Source organism: Doryrhamphus excisus, linkage group LG17 (assembly GCF_037039965.1).
Source record: "Doryrhamphus excisus strain RoL-2023G ecotype Guam linkage group LG17, RoL_Dexc_Guam_v1.1, whole genome shotgun sequence".
In the NCBI taxonomy this organism is placed as follows: Eukaryota; Metazoa; Chordata; class Actinopteri; order Syngnathiformes; family Syngnathidae; genus Doryrhamphus; species Doryrhamphus excisus.
The window spans coordinates 13,333,426-13,352,981 of record NC_136373.1 but is presented as its reverse complement, the minus strand read 5'-3'; the positions used below and the strand labels follow the sequence as shown (position 1 = coordinate 13,352,981).

Genomic DNA, 19,556 nt, shown 5'->3' with positions numbered 1-19,556 from the left:
GATAATGAATTACCTTTGTTTTCGGGGACGGCAACACTGAACCAGGATCTTTGTTTGCTGTTGAAGATGAAATTATTCATGTAGACTGTTATAAGGACATGTTAGGACACTCTCAAAGTACGCCCCCTTTTCCTTGTGGCCTTTGTAGAGGCACGCTTATCCCAAAGAAGGTGCAAAAACAAGGAAGTGCCACATGAGGAGCGTTTGAAACAGACAGCGCTGTCAATTTTAGAGCTCATAATAACACATGTGTTCTGTCTCCAGGCACCATGGTCCGCCATGGCTGAGAGGCGCCGCAATCAAGTGGCGCTCTGGCACATAAGAGTAATTTGAGCGATTTACACAGCATCGCGTGCGAACTCACCGCTTGTCGTGACAGCGGGACAGATGCTTCTCAGGCAAATGCTGCCTTCAGTGCGGGGAGCGTGGACGCGCCACGGCGCATGCTCTCCTACCTCTCCCGACCGGCGGAGGATGAGAACTGTGCCGTGCTCTACAACGGTAAGTCAAAAACTATGACAATGTTGCCTCAAAGTAGCAGGGCGATGCGTTTGCGGTGGTGGGTTTTTGTTGTTGTTTTGTGTTTCGTGTGTGTGGATCAGGTGGGTTTGCGCTCTAAGCAGTGGAGCGTGCGTGCCGGGCTGTGCGTGACGCCGCGCCGACAGACGTCAGTTTGAGTGGATGAAGGAGTGTGAGGGAGGCACGCAAACCGCTCAGCGTTGCTTGCTAGTGTGGCTATGTTGCAAGCACTTGCATTTTGGCTGCTATTCATTTTGAATGGACTGTTTGTAATTAAACACTTCGTCCATTAATATTTTAGTGCTGCTGGTTAGAATGATGATGTCCTGCTTCAACTGCTTTTTGTGCAAGCAAGCAAGACTGTCTGGGTGTGTTGTGTAAATAATCCAATTTTAATTAATGCCTGTTTGTCAGGATTCTTGCAACTCTTCAAATGAAATGAATTTATTTCTTTTTTTTTGCATTAAAAAAATTCTGTCAGGGGAGGCAATCTTATTTATGTTACATTTATTATTAATTCTATTCATCCTGATTTTATTTACTTAGAATTTATTTCTTTTTTTGCAGTGTAATGAACTACAATTCTTCCTCCAGTGTCTATTTAGTTTTTAATTTTGTTTAATTTTTAATTAATTAAAAAAATTCTTCTACCTTATTTATGTTATATTTATTATTAATTCTATTCATCCTGATTTTATTTACTTAGAATTTATTTCTTTTTTTGCAGTGTAATGAACTACAATTCTTCCTCCAGTGTCTATTTAGTTTTTAATTTTGTTTAATTTTTAATTAATTAAAAAAAATCTTCCATCTTATTTATGTTATATTTATTATTAATTCTATTTACCCTGATTTTATTTACTTAGAATTTATTTCTTTTTTTTGCAGTGTAATGAACTACAATTCTTCCTCCAGTGTCTATTTAGTTTTTAATTTTGTTTAATTTTTAATTAATTAAAAAAAATCTTCCACCTTATTTATGTTATATTTATTATTAATTCTATTTATCCTGATTTTATTTACTTATGTATAATTTTTATTTACTTTGTTTTTCTTTAATGTTTGACCTCTAGGCCTGTTTTTCTCTATAGATTATTACTATTTTGCTTCTACAGCTTGAAGTTTGACTACAACAGCAATGACCTAACGTCAGGATAACATAAATATTGTAATGTAATAAATCAAAGCTATATAAGCAACAGTCTCCAACCTTTGCCACTACTAGAGTTATAGTTATTTTGTGGATATTTGTCCCTAAAAAAGAAGCATAGTGTCTAAATTGAAGACTTACAGGCTTGTTGAGCTACTCAAAAGGTGGCGAGCACCCCTGCCATTTTGAACACAGGGTACCAATCCCTTGATGCATTAATTTCCGAGGAAAAGAACACTGTATAGTACTAGTACTAGTACTGTATATGACCTTACCTATAGTATGATGTAAATATGACCTGTTGATCCCTCATGTACCATTGTTGTATGATACAGTTCATGACTATGGGCCAAATTTAAGCTGAGAACATTTATCTTCTAGTATATATATATGTACATACTGTACATAGATTACCTTAATGCAGAGGCTCCAGCCATACCATACGATGTGAGGATTAAGTCATTTAAGCTCTTTTCTATGACAATTGCATGTCAGACGACGCAGCTTTCATTGACATGTGTTTGTTGCCGCATTAAAATAGCGTCGCTGCGTGCGTGTGTTTGGTCTAGATACTGCTGTTAACATGCGTGGCTGGGCCTCTGTGCGTGCAGCTCTGTGAGGAGGGGTGCTGAGGTCATTGTGTCTGCAGGGGATCTCATGATGGAGAAGGAAGAGGAGGGGGAGTCCAGTGGCAACAACCATAAGACTCAAGTCATACTGCACCTGCAGCCTATCTTGCACGGGTAATACTATCGAGGTTATTATGGAATCACTGCACATTTTTCCTGTTTGAGCAGCGCTAACATATAACACTTGATTGGATGACACGGTCGTAACACACTGGATTTGAAATAAAACAATGAAAATGACATTTCACACATTTACAACATTAGGAGTCACCCAATTGCATAAAATGACCCTAATTATTGGGAAAGCTATCCATATAAAGTACTCCAAAACACCACCACCAATGCTTTGTTTCATTAATAAACATACTGTAAGCATAAGTAGTCTGCTAGTAACCTTTTAACTGATGTTAAAATATCAATTTTATTTTAAATAAATCATATATTTACTCTTGGTTAAAAAAAAAAACACTGTCAAGGAATGCTTTATTTACAGTTAAGGTCGACCCAATCAAAACATAAATCTTCTTTATGTGTGACACACTGTCTCCCTCTGCAGGGGAAGTTATGACATTGCAGATACAAGCAGCACAGTCCTAGCCATAGAGACCCAACCTGGTAAGTCAAATAATTATCCATACTGATAATTTAAAGCATATGTAATGTTTTATTTTGAAATATACTAAGCATCCGAGGTTGTGATGATAGACTGATGATAATTTTGTCACAGCATCAGTCAGTGTGGTGCTTGTCAGCACCCGAGAGAGTATTTATGTGATGTGAAAAATGCACATACATATTTTCTTGTGCTAATGAGTACGGTGACATGCACCAAAAATGCACACAGTGCAATCTTAATGTTGTGCGTTTTTTTTTTTTTTTTTTTTTTGCTTGTAGAAGACAGCAAATCACAGGGTGACAGCGTGGAATATGGCTACCCCATCACTTGTGGAGAAAGCAGAGCTGTTTTACTCTTTAAGAAGTTTGTGTGCCCTGGAATCAACGTTAGATGTGTGAAAGTAAGTGGACGTCACACTTCGAGTGACACGTGTTTGCATTTGCCGTGTTGGTTTTATTCGTGTGTCTGTGTTGTTTGCAGGCACGTTTCACCGCACAATCTCTTGTCTTGTTTTTTTTACAGTTTAATGAGCAGCTTATCAGTCCTAAGCAGTTTGTACACCTGGCAGGGAAAGCCACTCTGAAGGACTGGAAAAGGGCCATCAGACTGGGCGGGGTTATGCTCAGGTAGACACATTTTTTTTTGCCATCTTGAACATGTACTGTATTAACACATAAAGCAGCATTCATTCATTCATTTTCTACCGCTTATCCTCACCGGGGTGCTGGAGCCTATCCCAGCTGTCTTCGGGCGAGAGGCAGGGGTACACCTTGGACTGGTGGCCAGCCAATCACAGGGCACATATAGACAAACAACCATTCACACTCACATTCATACCTATGGACAATTTGGAGTCGAGAACCCACGCATGCATGGGGAGAACATGCAAACTCCACACAAAGATGGCCGAGGGTGGAATCGAACTCCGGTCTCCTAGCTGTGTGGCCTGCGCGCTAACCACTCGGCCCCTAAAGCAGCATTCATTCATTCATTTTCTACCGCTTTTTCCTATCCCGGCTGTCTTCAGGCGAGAGGCGGGGTACACCCTGGACTGGTGGCCAGCCAATCACAGGGCACATATAGACAAACAACCATTCACACTCACATTCATACCTATGGACAATTTGGAGTCGCTAATTAACCTAGCATGTTTTTGGAATGTGGGAGGAAACCGGAGTACCCGGAGAAAAACCTACGCATGCACGGGGAGAACATGTAAACTCCTCACAAAGATGGCAGAGGGTGGAATTGAACCCTGGTCTCCTGGTTTCTATGCCGCTTATCATCAATAGGGTCATGGGTATGCTGGAGCCTATCCCAGCTGTCTTTAGGCTGGGTACACCCTTGACTGGTCAGCATTTTTATTCTTGAAAAAGCTTAATGCTTAATTTAGGCAAAAATATGTATACTTTTCTTCAATATGCATATTTTAAAATTAATAATAGGCCACATTTAACCCTGAAACAGCATGATTCATTAATGTACACTATATATTTTTAATGAAATTCATTGAGAGGGATTTGACTGTAGTGCACCAATATCGTATCACAAGTACAAGTAATACAATACTTGAATACATTTAATAGTTTCAATATTTGGTGAGTGGTTAGCATGCAGGCCACACAGCTAGGAGACCCAAGTTCGATTCCACCCTCGGAATTTGCCCGTTTTCCATTTTCCTCCCACATTCCAAAAACATGCTAGGTTAATTGGCGACTCCAAATTGTCCATAGGTATGAATGTGAGTGTGAATGGTTGTTTGTCTATATGTGCCCTGTGATTGGCAGGCCACCAGTCCAGGGTTTGCCCCGCCTCTCGCCCGAAGACAGCTGGGATAGGCTCCAGCATGCCCGTGACCCTGGTGAGGATAAACGGTAGAAACTACATATTATGTAGCTTGCCCAAAGTACATCTAATTATAACGTGTGCTTGCATTTAAAACAAATATGAGTATGTGAATATTGCTCATCAATTGTTGTACATCAATAATAAATAAATAAACATTTTGTATCAATCTGAACTAAATGTAATACAACACAACACACCTGAGTGTCTTATTTTTGAGCAAGAATAAATACAATTTTGGGGTCGTGCATCAATAATAGGTCACAGGAGATTTCAATGAGGATGAAGTATCAATATTTTTTCCACGCATACAAGCTACTGACAATCATATCTCGTCTCTTTATCTTGTTTGCTCTTGTTCGCAAGAGACAAAAATCAATACACTCCACTCAAAAGGCAATGGCTGCTCTTTTCATCATTGAATTCATCAACTTTATGTGGTTGCATCCTTCAACCTTAAGAATAAACAACAACGCTGGGAAGCTCTGGAATAAAAACAGACTTTGTTTACGTGTCGACACTGACCTGCTTCTCCCCCATGTAGAAAAATGATGGACTCCGGCCAGATAGATTTCTACCAGCATGACACGGTGTGCAGCAACACGTGCCGCAGCACCAAGTTTGACATGCTGATCAACAGCACGCAACTTCCTCTGGGAACTTCACTGCAGCCCAACGCCTCGTGTTTGGCTCTGGAGCCTCTTGGAGGACAGGCGCCTCCCCTGACAGGTACATCCTAGTTGGTTGGCATTTATTTAAACAACTATACAACAACAAAAACAAGGTTGTTTGACATCAAAACAACAATTTATTTACACAACGTTTCCTGAAAATACGTGTCTTTGTGCATGCTACACTCCTCCATGCTCTTCCACTTCCTCTCAATGTGTTCTTACATGCAAATGATCCATGCCAAATGCACTTCTGCCACCTTGTGGACGTTTTTATGCCGTAAAACCGCTCTAAAAGTGACATCAATTAGTATGGCGCTGCGTCATCACCTAAATGTGTCTTTGGAATTGAATGAGTTGACTTACCGTTGTGGTTGTTGTAAGTAAATACAGGCGACTTCTGCTCTCCTTCCTTGTTGTTTGTTAGTGTGTCTCATTCTAACTGATGTGTTCAAAACCGTGCGGTTTTCACAGTTTCTTTCAGACATGTATACTATGTTACATTAATGTATCTCACATATACACTTACAATACAATACACTTACAATATCTGTTTATATACTTACATATATATACACACATGCACACACACATACATATATATATATATATATACATGCAGCATACATACATATATATACATACACACATATATATACAGGGCGGCATAGCGGACGAGTGGTTAGCGTGCAGACCTCACAGCTAGAGACCAGGGTTCGATTCCACCCTCAGCCATCTCATGTGTGGAGTTTGCATGTTCTCCCCGTGCATGCGTGGGTTTTCTCCGGGTACTCCGATTTCCGGAGGTTAATTGGCGACTCCAAATTGTCCATAGGTATGAATGTGAGTGTGAATGGTTGTTTGTCTATATGTGCCCTGTGATTGGCTGGCCACTAGTCCAGGGTGTAACCCGCCTCTCGCCCCAAGACAGCTGGGATAGGCGGTAGAAAATGAATGAATGAATGAATATATATATATATATATATATATATATATATACATATATATATATATATATATATATATACATACATATACATACATAAATACACAATACTGAATTTGGAAGTAGAATACCCAGCAGAGATTTCATAGATGGATTATCCTAAGCAAGTTGAATTATTTTGGGGTATTTTAATAAACTTTGTATTACTCTTTTGAAACAGTCTTAAAAGTAAGCATTTGGAACACAAAACTGTTTGTTTTTAAAGTTAAAACCGAGTGCTTTATTGTGAAGGACGGTTAACTTCGTCCATCCAGCCATCCATTTTCTACCGCTTATCCTCACAAGGGTCGCAGGTGTGCTGGAGCCTATCCCAGCTGTCTTCGGTCGAGAGGCTTGGTATACCCTGGACTGGTTGGTTAACTTCGTATATAATGGAATTAAAAAAATATGACTTAAAACAATGCCTGTAGTAAATAAAATATTAATGCGGGAACAGTTTGACCCTGGAACAGATTATTTATTCCATTATTTACATGATATCCTATTGGAAGATCTGTTTTGACATTCAAACCTACATTTCAGGTGAAGTTCTACATGATTCAGCTGACATAGATGAATCTTTGGATGATAAGTTTGGAGGAGAGTGGAGCACCGCAAACGCCACCACAGCCAATGGACATGCAAAGCGGAAGAGGACCGACACACCCGGTAAATCGGATAAGCACCATGCCCTAAGCTTATTTTTATTTACATTTTTTTGCATTGATAAATATGTCATGATACAGATAGATATACATCATATGTCTGCATGTTTATGTTTTTATGCTGCACTGATAATGTTTTTTCATCAAACGTTAATATTTTGCATTTTGTTCGGTAGTCCTTGAACGCACCAGAGTTGTGCACTGTGATTCAAACGTTTGTTTGGAGAAGAATCAAATCTTATAATAATATATATAATAATAATAATAATCGGGCGGCACGGCGTTCGAGTGGTTAGCGCACAGACCTCACAGCTAGGAGACCAGGGTTCAATTCCACCCTCAGCCATCTCTGTGTGGAGTTTGCATGTTTTCCCCGTGCATGCGTGGGTTTTCTCCGGGTACTCCGGTTTCCTCCCACATTCCAAAAACATGCTAGGTTAATTAGCGACTCCAAATTGTCCATAGGTATGAATGTGAGTGTGAATGGTTGTTTGTCTATATGTGCCCTGTGATTGGCTGGCCACCAGTCCAGGGTGTACCCCGCCTCTCGCCCGAAGACAGCTGGGATAGGCTCCAGCACCCCATGCGACCCTCGTGAGGATAAGCGGTAGAAAATGAATGAATGAATGAATAATAATAATCACTTTTATTGCAAATGTTGATAAGAAGTAGAAAACAAGCTAGCTAGGAGGCTTCTGGATGGGCTAAGTCGTGTATCAAAAATAGACATTTCGATGTATCAATCAGACTGATGACCACTCGAGGGTGTAATGAAGACAGCTGGGATAGGCTCCAGCACCCAAGCGACCATTGTGTATTCACATTTACATACGGACAGTTCTAACGTGCGTATTTTTGGGCGGGGGAGGATATCGGAGTGGCCAAACTCCCCACACTGACCACTACATCATCGCTATGGCAACCATTTGAAAGCTCCGCTCCGCTTTAGATTCATTCCATGACGATGCTTGAGAACCAAAGCAATGCATAACCCTGTATTGGATACATCGGCTGTATTCGGTGACAGGCGTACCTAATGAAGCGACTGAGTCTTGTGTCACTTTGAAAGTAAATCCCTTTAAAAATCGCAGGTACTTTTCTTCTTATCCCCTTTAATTCCCTACTTTTTTTTTTTTATCAGGAAGCACACTTGGTCTCCATAAATAAACTCGACTTGACCTCTTTTTTTGAACAACTGATTTATCTTTCATCTCTGCCGCTGCTGCACCTCGACTTCCTCCCTCGGTTTATTCTGCATGTTTGATTTAGAGTGCTCTATATTTATTGCTATTTAACAATCCAACCCACAATAGAACATTCATTCATTCATTTTCTACCGCTTTTTCCTCACGAGGGTCGCGGGGGGTGCTGGGGCCTATCCCAATTGTCTTGGGGGGAGAGGCGGGGTACACCCTAGACTGGTGGCCAGCCAATCACAGGGCACATATAGACAAACAACCATTCACACTCACATTCATACCTATGGACAATTTGGAGTCGCTAATTAACCTAGCATGTTTTTGGAATGTGGGAGGAAACCGGAGTACCCATGCAAACTCCACGCAGAGATGGTCGAGGGTGGAATTGAACCCTCGTCTCCTAGCTGTGAGATCTGCGTGCTAACCACTCGACTGCTGTGCCACCCACAATAGAACATTCATTCATTCATTTTCTACCGCTTTTTCCTCACGAGGGTCACGGGGGGTGCTGGAGCCTATCCCAACTGTCTTCGGGCGAGAGGCGGGGTACACCCTGGACTGGTGGCCAGCCAATCACAGGGCACATATAGACAAACAACCATTCACACTCACATTCATACCTACGGACAATTTGGAGTCGCTAATTAACCTAGCATGTTTTTGGAATGTGGGAGGAAACCGGAGTACCCGGAGAAAACCCACGCATGCACGGGGAGAACATGCAAACTCCACACAGAGATGGCCGAGGGTGGAATTGAACCCTGGGCTCCTAGCTGTGAGGTCTGTGCGCTAACCACTCGTCCACAATAGAACATAAGAATGCATATTTAAGCTTGCATATAGTTTTTCTAAGAATAATACAACTTTCTGGCGGCACGGTAGCGAGTGGTTAGCGCGCAGACCTCACACCTAGGAGGACCAGGGTTCGAGTCCACCCTCGCCGTGTATGCGTGGGTTTTCTACGGGTACTCCGGTTTCCTCCCACATTGGCTACTCCAAATTGTCCATAGGTATGAATGTGAGTGTGAATGGAAAAAATGAATGAATGAATGTTCTATTGTGGGTGGCACGGCGGTCGAGTGGTTAGCGTGCAGACCTCGCAGCTAGGAGACGAGGGTTCAATTCCACCCTCGGCCATCCCTGCGTGGTAGAAAATGAATGAATGAATACAACTTTCTTGCCTGGTTCTTGGTGTTCAGATGGCATACTGAGCCTGTGGAAGGGCGTCGCAGAGTGCGGACTGATGGGGGGCGTCCTCTCCGGCCTTCAGACGCAGTTATTGGCCACTCTGAAAGGACTTGAAGTCCGCACTGAGAAGGATGAGCTGCAGGAGATGGGTGAGTTCCCACTGTGAGAAACCTGCAAATCACCAAGCTTTGAAGGAGAATTGATTCGCTTTGAGCAGAATATCGATGAAGTAAATGTTAATTAACCAGAAACCCCCCTCCGGCTAAATATTTTTAACCTTGTGAACATATTGATAATAAATAGTACCAAGCATTCACGTTTTAAGTATTGAACTGTTTGTTTTTGCAGACGCCATCATACTAAATTCCCTGTGTGAGATGTTTGGGCTTTTAGACTCTGTGAAGCAAGCTCTGGAGCAGCGGTGCGGCCAGAGGGAAGATAACAAAGTTGAAAACGATGGCGTTTATGGTGATGAAGGCAAGTACATGTAGCTATCTATCATTTAGGGTGGACACAATCAGTTATGGGACAGTGACCAACCTTTCATTTGTTCCGATTTATGACTTATTCATGTTTCATAAATCCCAAAATGTTGGAAACTGACTAGTAGGTTTTCCAAAGTGATGCCTTCACAAACCTTTTTTTTAACAGTGCAGGCAATGTTTCAAGGAACATTTTGATGTTCTTAACAAATTAATTGTAAAGGTATGCTTCCTCTCAATATCCCAAATGATGCATGTTAAGTAAATTGGACACTCTAAATTGATTGACTGGGTACATATGTATATACCGTATTTTCCGGACTATAAGTCACACTTTTTTTCATAGGTTGGCTGTTCCTGCGACTTGTACTCCAGAGCGATAATAAATAATAAATAATAAATAATAAATAATAAATAATAAATAATAAATAATAAATAATAAATAATAAATAATAAATAATAAATAATAAATAATAAATAATAAATAATAAATAATAAATAATAAATAATAAATAATAAATAATAAATAATAAATAATAAATAATTGAAATTATTTTAAATTACTTTAAATGATAAATTATAAATGTTCTCCCCGTGCATGCGTGGGTTTTCTCCGGGTACTCCGGTTTCCTCCCACATTCCAAAAACATGCTAGGTTAATTGGCGACTCCAAATTGTCCATAGGTATGAATGTGAGTGTGAATGGTTGTTTGTCTATACTATGTGCCCTGTGATTGGCTGGCGACCAGCCGAGGGTGTACCCCGCCTCTCGCCCAAAGACTGCTGGGATAGGCTCCAGCACCCCCGTGACCCTCATGAGGAAAAAGCGGTAGAAAAATTATATATAAATGAAATTATATAAATTATTATTATTATTATTAGAAATTATATATAAATGGAAAATATAAATTATTAAATGAAAAAACGGTTTATGTTACATAAACACTGGACACCTTTTCTGTTCATGTTTATCTTGTGTTAGCATATCTGCGTGCTAACCACTTGTCCACTGTGCAGCCTCTGATTCAAATATTCTGGTATAATAGAAACCAGTGTTAGGAGTTTCAGAGTGTGCACTAACATCTGTTACTAAATACAAATATAACCCTTCCCTATAATTTTGCGTTCTTTCAATAAAATACAGTAAAAATTGGCATATTTCAGACATAATGCAATGTGGTGATTAATTGTTATTAATTTGAAAACCAGGATTAATCTGATTGTAAATTTTAATAATTTGACAGCCCTAGTTGGAACTCAAATCAAACGCCAAAAAATAAAACTAGAATGGGTGGAATCAAACTCAGGTCTCCTAGCTATGTGGCCTGCGTGCTAACCACTTGCAACCGTGCACCCTCTGATTCAAATATTCTGGTATAATAGAAACCAGTGTTAGGAGTTTCAGAGTGTCCACTAACATCTGTTAGCAAATACAAATATAACCCTTCTCTATAATTTAGCTTTCTTTCAATAAAACACAGTAAAAATGGGCATATTTCAGACATAATGCAATGTGGTGATTAATCATGATTAATTTGAAAACCAGGATTAACCTGATTAAATTCAAATTGTAATAATTTGACAGCCTTAGTTGGAACGCTAATGAAACGCAAACAAAAGCCAAAAAATAAAACTAGAAGAGGTGGAAACGAACTCAGGTCTCCTAGCTGTGTGGCCAGCGCGCTAACCACTTGTGCACCATGCAGCCACTTTTAGTCCTGTACAGTTCAATTATTTTGACTCTTGGTCTGAATCTGGCACCCTTAGTAAGCACTGTTGTGAAGGTGTACTTACTTTTGTGACATATACAGTTTGTTTTTTTGCTTCTAACAATATCTCCTATCACATTGCCTGTAAAAGCCAAATGTTTAATGTCACTTTTCCGTGGAAACGGCAGCGACGTGGAATAGGAATGGGGTTGACTAGTCAATTTTCTGCCTTCAGAGGTACTATCTGAGCTCTAATAGACGTAGGATGGTGCTTGTGTGTAAAGGGTGTGAAATTTCTCTCCTGAAGACTTGTGTTGAAAGCAATTGCTGCTGTCCAAGAAGTATTTTACTGTACATAAAAAAGCCATTCATGTCTCTGTGTAAAAGCACACGCAATCATAGCAATACCCCACTATGCTGACTTTTGTGTCGAAGGAACAGGCGATGCTGGATCTTTTGTTACCGCTATGATGCAGCAATTTTACAGCATCTTTGTGTAAAAAAAAAGGATATTGATTCTTTCCTTTTGCGCTTCTTCTCTTCAAACGTGGCCTCGAGGAAAGCTGAATCATATGCTTTCTGTCCCATGTCACTCAAAACTATCATAAATAATGTTCCCATGACTTTGGAGGCATTCATTCATTAATCTGTTTGGGGTTTATGGGTGAGCTGGAGCCTATCCCAGATGACTTTGGGGGTAGGTGGTGGTGTACAACCTAATTCTTGGCCTCAACTTCAGGAATTTATCAAATCAAATCAACTTTATTTGTACTTTTCCTGCAGAGACATGAAACGCAAAGTGCTTTACAGAATTAAAAACAATTACCACAATAAAAAAGAAAAACAATTACAACAAGCGGTCGAGTGGTTAGCGCGCAGACCTCACAGCTAGGAGGACCAGGGTTTGATTCCACCCTCGGCCATCTCTGTGTGGAGTTTGCATGTTCTCCCTGTGCATGCGTGGGTTTTCTCCGGGTACTCCAGTTTCCTCCCACATTCCAAAAACATGCTAGGTTAATTAGCGACTCCAAATTGTCCATAGGTATGAATGTGAGTGTGAATGGTTGTTTGTCTATATGTGCCCTGTGATTGGCTGGCCACCAGTCGAGGGTGTACCCCGCCTCTCGCCCAAAGACAGCTGGGATAGGCTCCAGCACCCTCCGCAACCCTCGTGAGGAAAAAGCGGTAGAAAATGAATGAATGAATGAACAATTACAACAATTACCCTCCCACCCTCCTTACTAGACACACACACCGCCCCCCCCCCCCCCCCCCACACACACAATCACACACAGTAGGGAGACATGGTATGGCACTGAGGATCAAGGAAACGCCACATTTGGGGGAACCAGCACCCGGGCCCCCCGACTCCGACAGTCATCAAAGGGAGGAACCCCCAGTCGGCCGGGTCAAAGGGACCCAAGCATGGCACCCCCTCAGCAGACCCGACACAGCCCCCAGTGTGGAGGACCCCCCCTGAGGAAACACTGTACTTAAAAGCTAAAGACATAAAAGCATAAAATAGGACTAAAAAGATAAAAACGTAAGAAAAGTTTAAAATATTATTTAAAAGCCTGATTAAAAAGGTGTGTCTTTAATCTTTATTTAAAAATATCAACAGTCTCTGCAGTCCTGAGGCTCTCCGGCAGGCTGTTCCACAGGTGGGGGCCATAGTGGCTAAATGCTGCCTCACTGTGGGTTTTAGTTCTGGGTTTTGGTATTGTTAAAAGGCCAGTGCCGGAGGACCGCAGGACATTTAAAAAAATCTTAAAAATCTTAAAATCGATGCGATTTACTTCTACCCAGAACATATTTTTAGACTAAGAAGTTCTACTGTTGACTATAACTTGTCTTCTATCTCTCTGTAGAGCTGGAGGAAGTGTCAAAGGAAAGGAGGAAGCAGGCCTGGGTAAAAAATCCATCCTACAAACACACGTCCCACAAGCACCTTCGACCCCAACGCCACCATCCACCCAATACTCAGCTGTCGCCCATCGTCAGCAACACCGTAATCCAGCCTCTGTCTCTTATGGGCTTACCTGCACCGCCGTACGCTCATCCACCCTCCATGAACCCTCACCACCACTTCCTCGCTCAAAGAGGGCTACGAGGGGCGGCCGGGAAGAACGAAGAGAGGGCGCAGGCGCTCTGTGAGTCGAGTAAAGCCGAGAAGGTGCTCAGGCCGGGACAAGAACTAACCTTGGGGATCCAACAAGGTCTCGGACAGAAGGGGTGCAAGGGTCAGTCTCAGTTAGGAAGTGAGGAGGCTGATGAGGGGGAGAGATTGCGTGATTTCCAAAAAGTCGGTTTGGGGAGGAAGGGCTTGAAAAAACTTAAAAGTAAATGAAGCAGACAGATTTACGCCCAAAATTGTAAAAATTTCATAATCAGTCTTTGGCGACTACGTTTTCCCTTGTGTAAAAGTAGTTAGAAGAAATATGGAAAAATTAAATATTTCTTACTATATTTGTAATTCGAAATACTTTTGTGGGTGATTGTATAATTGTAAGTGTTGAGTTTTTATGATGCAAATTTCGCAAACACCGGCATCTCACTCAAGCTTGTGTTTTTAGTCACAATATAGTTGCTGTCCAATTAAATTCAAGTTTTTATGACTTATAAAAAAAAAGAAATAAAGAACGAGCGCCATGTTTTTAATTGGACTTTTTTTTCTTTACAGTATAAATTCATGAAAAATCTTCCTTTACAATAAAAAAAAAGTCAAATATGATCTATTTTGTGTTCAGGTGGCGTTTCATTTCCAAAAAAAAAAAAAAGCCCTGTATGATTAATGAACACATTTCAATAAATCTCTTCATGGTTAAAGCTGTATTCGTTTTAAATGCTAATGTCCTCCGGGTGATGCTCCACTGGTGCGGTCTCAATTGTTTCTTTTTTTTCCTTTGCTGCTATTATGTGCTGGAGTTTAGAGGGTAAATCAATATGAGATTATCTGTGAAGCTGCCCTTTGAGTATTGACCTTTCAAGCATGTTGATCTTGAGGTTACGCACACAAATCACTGCTTTCAAATAATCACTTTTTGTCCAAAAGTGCAGTGCGCTGTGTGATGTACGTATGTCCGATAGAACCTTCCATTAGCTTGTTGGTACTCAATGTATATCATGTCATGTGTGAAATGCAAGTATTTAATCACTATGCAGTTTCAAGTAACACCGCTTTTGATTCATTTGACCAGACTGTAAGTGGTAGAGTTTGGATGTTAAGCAAAAAAAAAATGTAAATCTGCCTCAAAAGAACAAAAATGGACTTCAGACAGCTGTCATGATTGACATTAGCAAATCTGACTTCACCCCAGTGAGCATTTCAATGGTTAGTGCTTTTTCTTTGGCTTTTTTTTGGTGTAGCCATGACCATACAACTTCACTCATTCATTCATTTTCTACTGCTTATCCACATGCGAGAGGCGGGGTACACCCTGGACTGGTGGCCAGCCAGTCACAGGGCACATATAGACAAACAACCATTCACACTCACATTCATACCTATGGACAATTTGGAGTCGCCAATTAACCCAAAGACGTGATGTGGCAGCGAAACACCATACAGACACCACCTTCTTGTTTTGCCACGAGTTATTTCTTGATTTTCTTGATTTTTTTCCTGTTCCCAAAGACGTGATGTGGCGGCGAAACACCATACAGACACCACCTTCTTGTTTTGCCACAAGTTATTTCTTGATTTTCTTTATTTTTTTTCCTGTTCCTAAAGACGCGATGTGGCAGCAAAACACCATACAGACACCACCTTCTTGTTTTGCCATGAGTTATTTCTTGATTTTCTTGATTTTTTTTCCTGTTCCCAAAGACGTGATGTGGCAGCGAAACACCATACAGACACCACCTTCTTGTTTTGCCATGAGTTATTTCTTGATTTTCTTGATTTTTTCCTGTTCACAAAGACGTGATGTGGCAGCGAAACACCATGCAGACGGCACCTTCTTGTTCTGCCATGAGTTATTTCTTGATTTTCTTAATTTTTTCCTGTTCCCAAAGACGTGATGTGGCAGCGAAACACCATACAGACACCACCTTCTTGTTTTGCCATGAGTTACTTCTTGATTTTCTTGATTTTTTCCTGTTCCCAAAGATGTGATGTGGCAGCGAAACACCATACAGACACCACCTTCTTGTTTTGCCACGAGTTATTTCTTGATTTTTTCCTGTTCCCAAAGACGTGATGTGGCGGCGAAACACCATACAGACACCACCTTCTTGTTTTGCCACAAGTTATTTCTTGATTTTCTTGATTTTTTTTCCTGTTCCTAAAGACGTGATGTGGCAGCGAAACACCATACGGACACCACCTTCTTGTTTTGCCATGAGTTATTTCTTGATTTTTTCCTGTTCCCAAAGACGTGATGTGGCAGCGAAACACCATACAGACACCACCTTCTTGTTTTGCCATGAGTTATTTCTTGATTTTCTTGATTTTTTCCTGTTCCCAAAGACGTGATGTGGCAGCGAAACACCATGCAGACGGCACCTTCTTGTTTTGCCATGAGTTATTTCTTGATTTTCTTAATTTTTTCCTGTTCCCAAAGACGTGATGTGGCAGCGAAACACCATACAGACACCACCTTCTTGTTTTGCCACGAGTTATTTCTTGATTTTCTTGATTTTTCCCTGTTCCCAAAGACGTGATGTGGCAGCGAAACACCATACAGACACCACCTTCTTGTTTTGCCACAAGTTATTTCTTGATTTTCTTGATTTTTTCTCACCTCAGTAATCCAAAATGGAGTCACAGAAAGTTGCAAGTGTCAGCATTTTGATACAGAAAGACTTTACAGTTGACAAACACTTTATGATGGCAACATTCACTTACATTATTTCATTTCATTACATGAGTAAGTTTTGAAGTGACAACAACTGCAACCAGTGTCACAGAACGGATTATGTTCCAAATAAGATTATGTTAAATACTAGCTTTCAAAAGGGCCGGCTCCAGGCATCAAGCAGGTGTAAATACAGGTGTTAGCCTGACATACACGCTTGAGGCTTTTTGGTCAAATTAAATAATATGCTGAGCTTTCCATCATTCATCCATCATTCGTGGCTAATGACATTGGAGACCGAAAATTGCTCTAATGGTGGACGCTCTCAATGCGTCCGTCGGCGCTATTTAATTGAATTCACAGCGGTAATGTTGACACGTCAAATTATGAACGACGTGCAGGCTGTGTAATGACGTCTTTCTCCAGCTGGACTTCCTTAAAGCCACTGGAAAATGTGCTTTCTCTTTGCACGGCTTGGTTCATGCTGGGATGGGTGGGGTGCAGCAATAATAATAATGCAAAATGTTTTATTGTGTGATGACTTTATAGGCATACAGTATGCTTATGTAGAATGTGGTCACATGTATGTTTGACATGTCCTCAGTGAACAAGGACAAGTGGATGACACCTGAAAAACAAGATCTCCAATTACAGTGTTTTCCTTGAATGCATGAGTGGGATTGGAACCGCTGCTCTCCACATTGAGAGGAATCAGATGAGGTGGCATATCTGATCAGTAGGAGGCCTCTGGGAACACGTTGGAAAAACTCTCAACGGAGATGGACTAAGTCGCCTGGTAGACACGATGAGATAAATATATATACATGAAACCTTGCTTAGTGTATGCTTGATTGATGAAACTGCAAGGTTTTGGTCTCAAATTGAAAGTGACACATCTTATATTTGCAATCGTCATATTCAGATCAATTCGGGACATAAGACATAAGAGTAATAAAACACAACAATCACTTACATTCTCTGCCTCTGAATCACTGATCCATGCATTTGTCACATCCATAATGTGGAATCAAACTATGGATTGGATTGAGTAAGACCCTCAAACAATGCACAACGATGAGCCAATTCAAGAAACAATACAAGCAGTTGATGTTTGCTAAATACAAGGATGAAGAGTCTTGAACCAGTCATGATGTGCTATACATATCACTATATTGACACTTACTATGGTACCCATTATGTCATTGGATGCTCATATCACCTTGTACTTCGATACGTGGCAATAAATAAATAAATAAATAAATAAATAAATAAATAAATAAATAAATAAATAAATAAATAAATAAATAAATAAATAAATAAATAAATAAATAAATAAATAAAAATGTTAACTATATTAGGAAAGCAGGAAGTGAACAAATGTAACAGTTACTGATTGTAAAAGTACCAGATGGTTCGTTTGTTCATTTAGGTCAATTCTCTCATTTCATTCATTTTGCTCATTTCGTTCATTTTGTTCATTTTGTTCATTTCGTTCATTTCGTTCACTTCTTTCATTTCGTTCATTTCGTTCATTTTGTTGATATCATTGATTTCGTTCATTTAGGTCAATTCTTTCATTTTGTTCATTTCGTTCATTTCGTTCACTTCTTTCATTTCGCTCATTTCATTCATTTTGTTCATTTTGTTCATTCCGATCATTTCGTTCATTTCATTCATTTTGTTCATTTTGTTCATTTTGTTCATTTCATTCAATTATTTCCTTTCGTTCATTTTGTTCATTTTGTTCATTTTGTTCATTTCGTTCACTTCTTTCATTTCGTTCACTTCTTTCATTTCGTTCATTCCGTTGATTTCGTTCATTTAGGTCAATTCTTTCATTTCATTCATTTTGTTCATTTCATTCACTCCTTTCATTTTGTTTATTTCGTTCATTTCATTCATTTAGGTCATTTAGGTCAATTCTTTCATTTTGTTCATTTTGTTCATTTTGTTCATTTTGTTCATTTCGTTCATTCCGTTCATTCCGTTCATTTCGTTCATTTCTTTCATTTCGTTCACTTCTTTCATTTCATTCATTCCATTCATTTCGGTCAATTGGTCGTTAGCCTGTGATCTCCCCCCTGTGCATAGACCCGTTCAGCCGTGTCGAGTCAGTCCGTTCACTCATGTAAACGTTTGTTCCGACTCAACTGTCGGTCATGAACGAACAGCCGACGAGTATCAGTCAATCTCTCGGTCTCGGTCTTTCAGTCAGCTAACCCCACCCACCCACAGAGGGAAGCGTGACGATAAGATAAGACAGGAAAGAACGCAGATAGTCCCGCCCTACAAAAGGAACGGTGAACAATTAAAAAAAAAAAGCATTTGCAACTGAACAGACTGAACGGGTATTTTAGGGGCGGTGACCTTGTTCATGCTGTTCACAAAAAAGAACTAGTTCTCTTGACCCGTTCGTTCATGACCGTTCTATTCTATTCTAGATATTCATTTTCTACCGCTTTTTCCTCACGAGGGTCGCGGGGGGTGCTGGAGCCTATCCCAGCTGTCTTCGGGCGAGAGGCGGGGTACACCCTGGACTGGTTGCCAGCCAATCACAGGGCACATATAGACAAACAACCATTCACACTCTCATTCATACCTATGGACAATTTGGAGTCACCAATTAACCTAGCATGTTTTTGGAATGTGGGAGGAAACCGGAGTACCCGGAGAAAACCCACGCATACACGGGGAGAACATGCAAACTCCACACAGAAATGGCCGAGGGTGGGAATTGAACCCTGGTCTCCTAGCTGTGAGGTCTGCGTGCTAACCACTAGACCGCCGTGCCGCCCCTATTCTATTCTATTCTATTCTATTCTATTCTATTCTATTCTATAATACTCAAATGAAATGCAAGAGCATGTCTCTCTAACGCTCTTAAACACATCATGAAACGTGACATCTCAGACCTGGCAAATATTGACATAATGTATACATATTAATGTCACAATCGCTATCCAGGTCTTCCAGCAATGGGAATGTTGAATGTTTGACCCCAGGCTCAAGCATGGGGCTGTGTCCAAGTGTCCTTGAGCAAAGCGCTGTGTGAATATATTAGCAGGGCTGTGTTGCATGTTCTCTGTTATCTTTGTGTCTTCG

General features: G+C 40.5%; 1 protein-coding gene across 2 annotated transcripts; it reads left to right on the top strand.

The window, feature by feature from the left end:
- Nucleotides 1–8: 8 nt before the first annotated feature.
- On the top strand, nucleotides 9–14,020 carry LOC131136950 (glucocorticoid modulatory element-binding protein 1-like). Of its 2 annotated transcripts, none has more exons than XM_058084325.2 (10): nucleotides 9–501; nucleotides 2,319–2,412; nucleotides 2,855–2,913; nucleotides 3,193–3,314; nucleotides 3,437–3,540; nucleotides 5,304–5,488; nucleotides 6,959–7,084; nucleotides 9,479–9,616; nucleotides 9,816–9,944; nucleotides 13,527–14,020. In XM_058084325.2, the coding sequence occupies exons 1-10, from the start codon at nucleotides 444–446 to the stop codon at nucleotides 14,003–14,005; spliced, it is 1,494 nt and encodes a 497-aa protein (XP_057940308.2). In that variant the 5' UTR covers nucleotides 9–443; the 3' UTR covers nucleotides 14,006–14,020. The 2 variants fall into 2 exon arrangements, with proteins under 2 accessions (XP_057940308.2, XP_057940309.2); XM_058084326.2 differs by having other exon boundaries at nucleotides 11–501; nucleotides 2,281–2,412.
- Nucleotides 14,021–19,556: the final 5,536 nt, after the last annotated feature.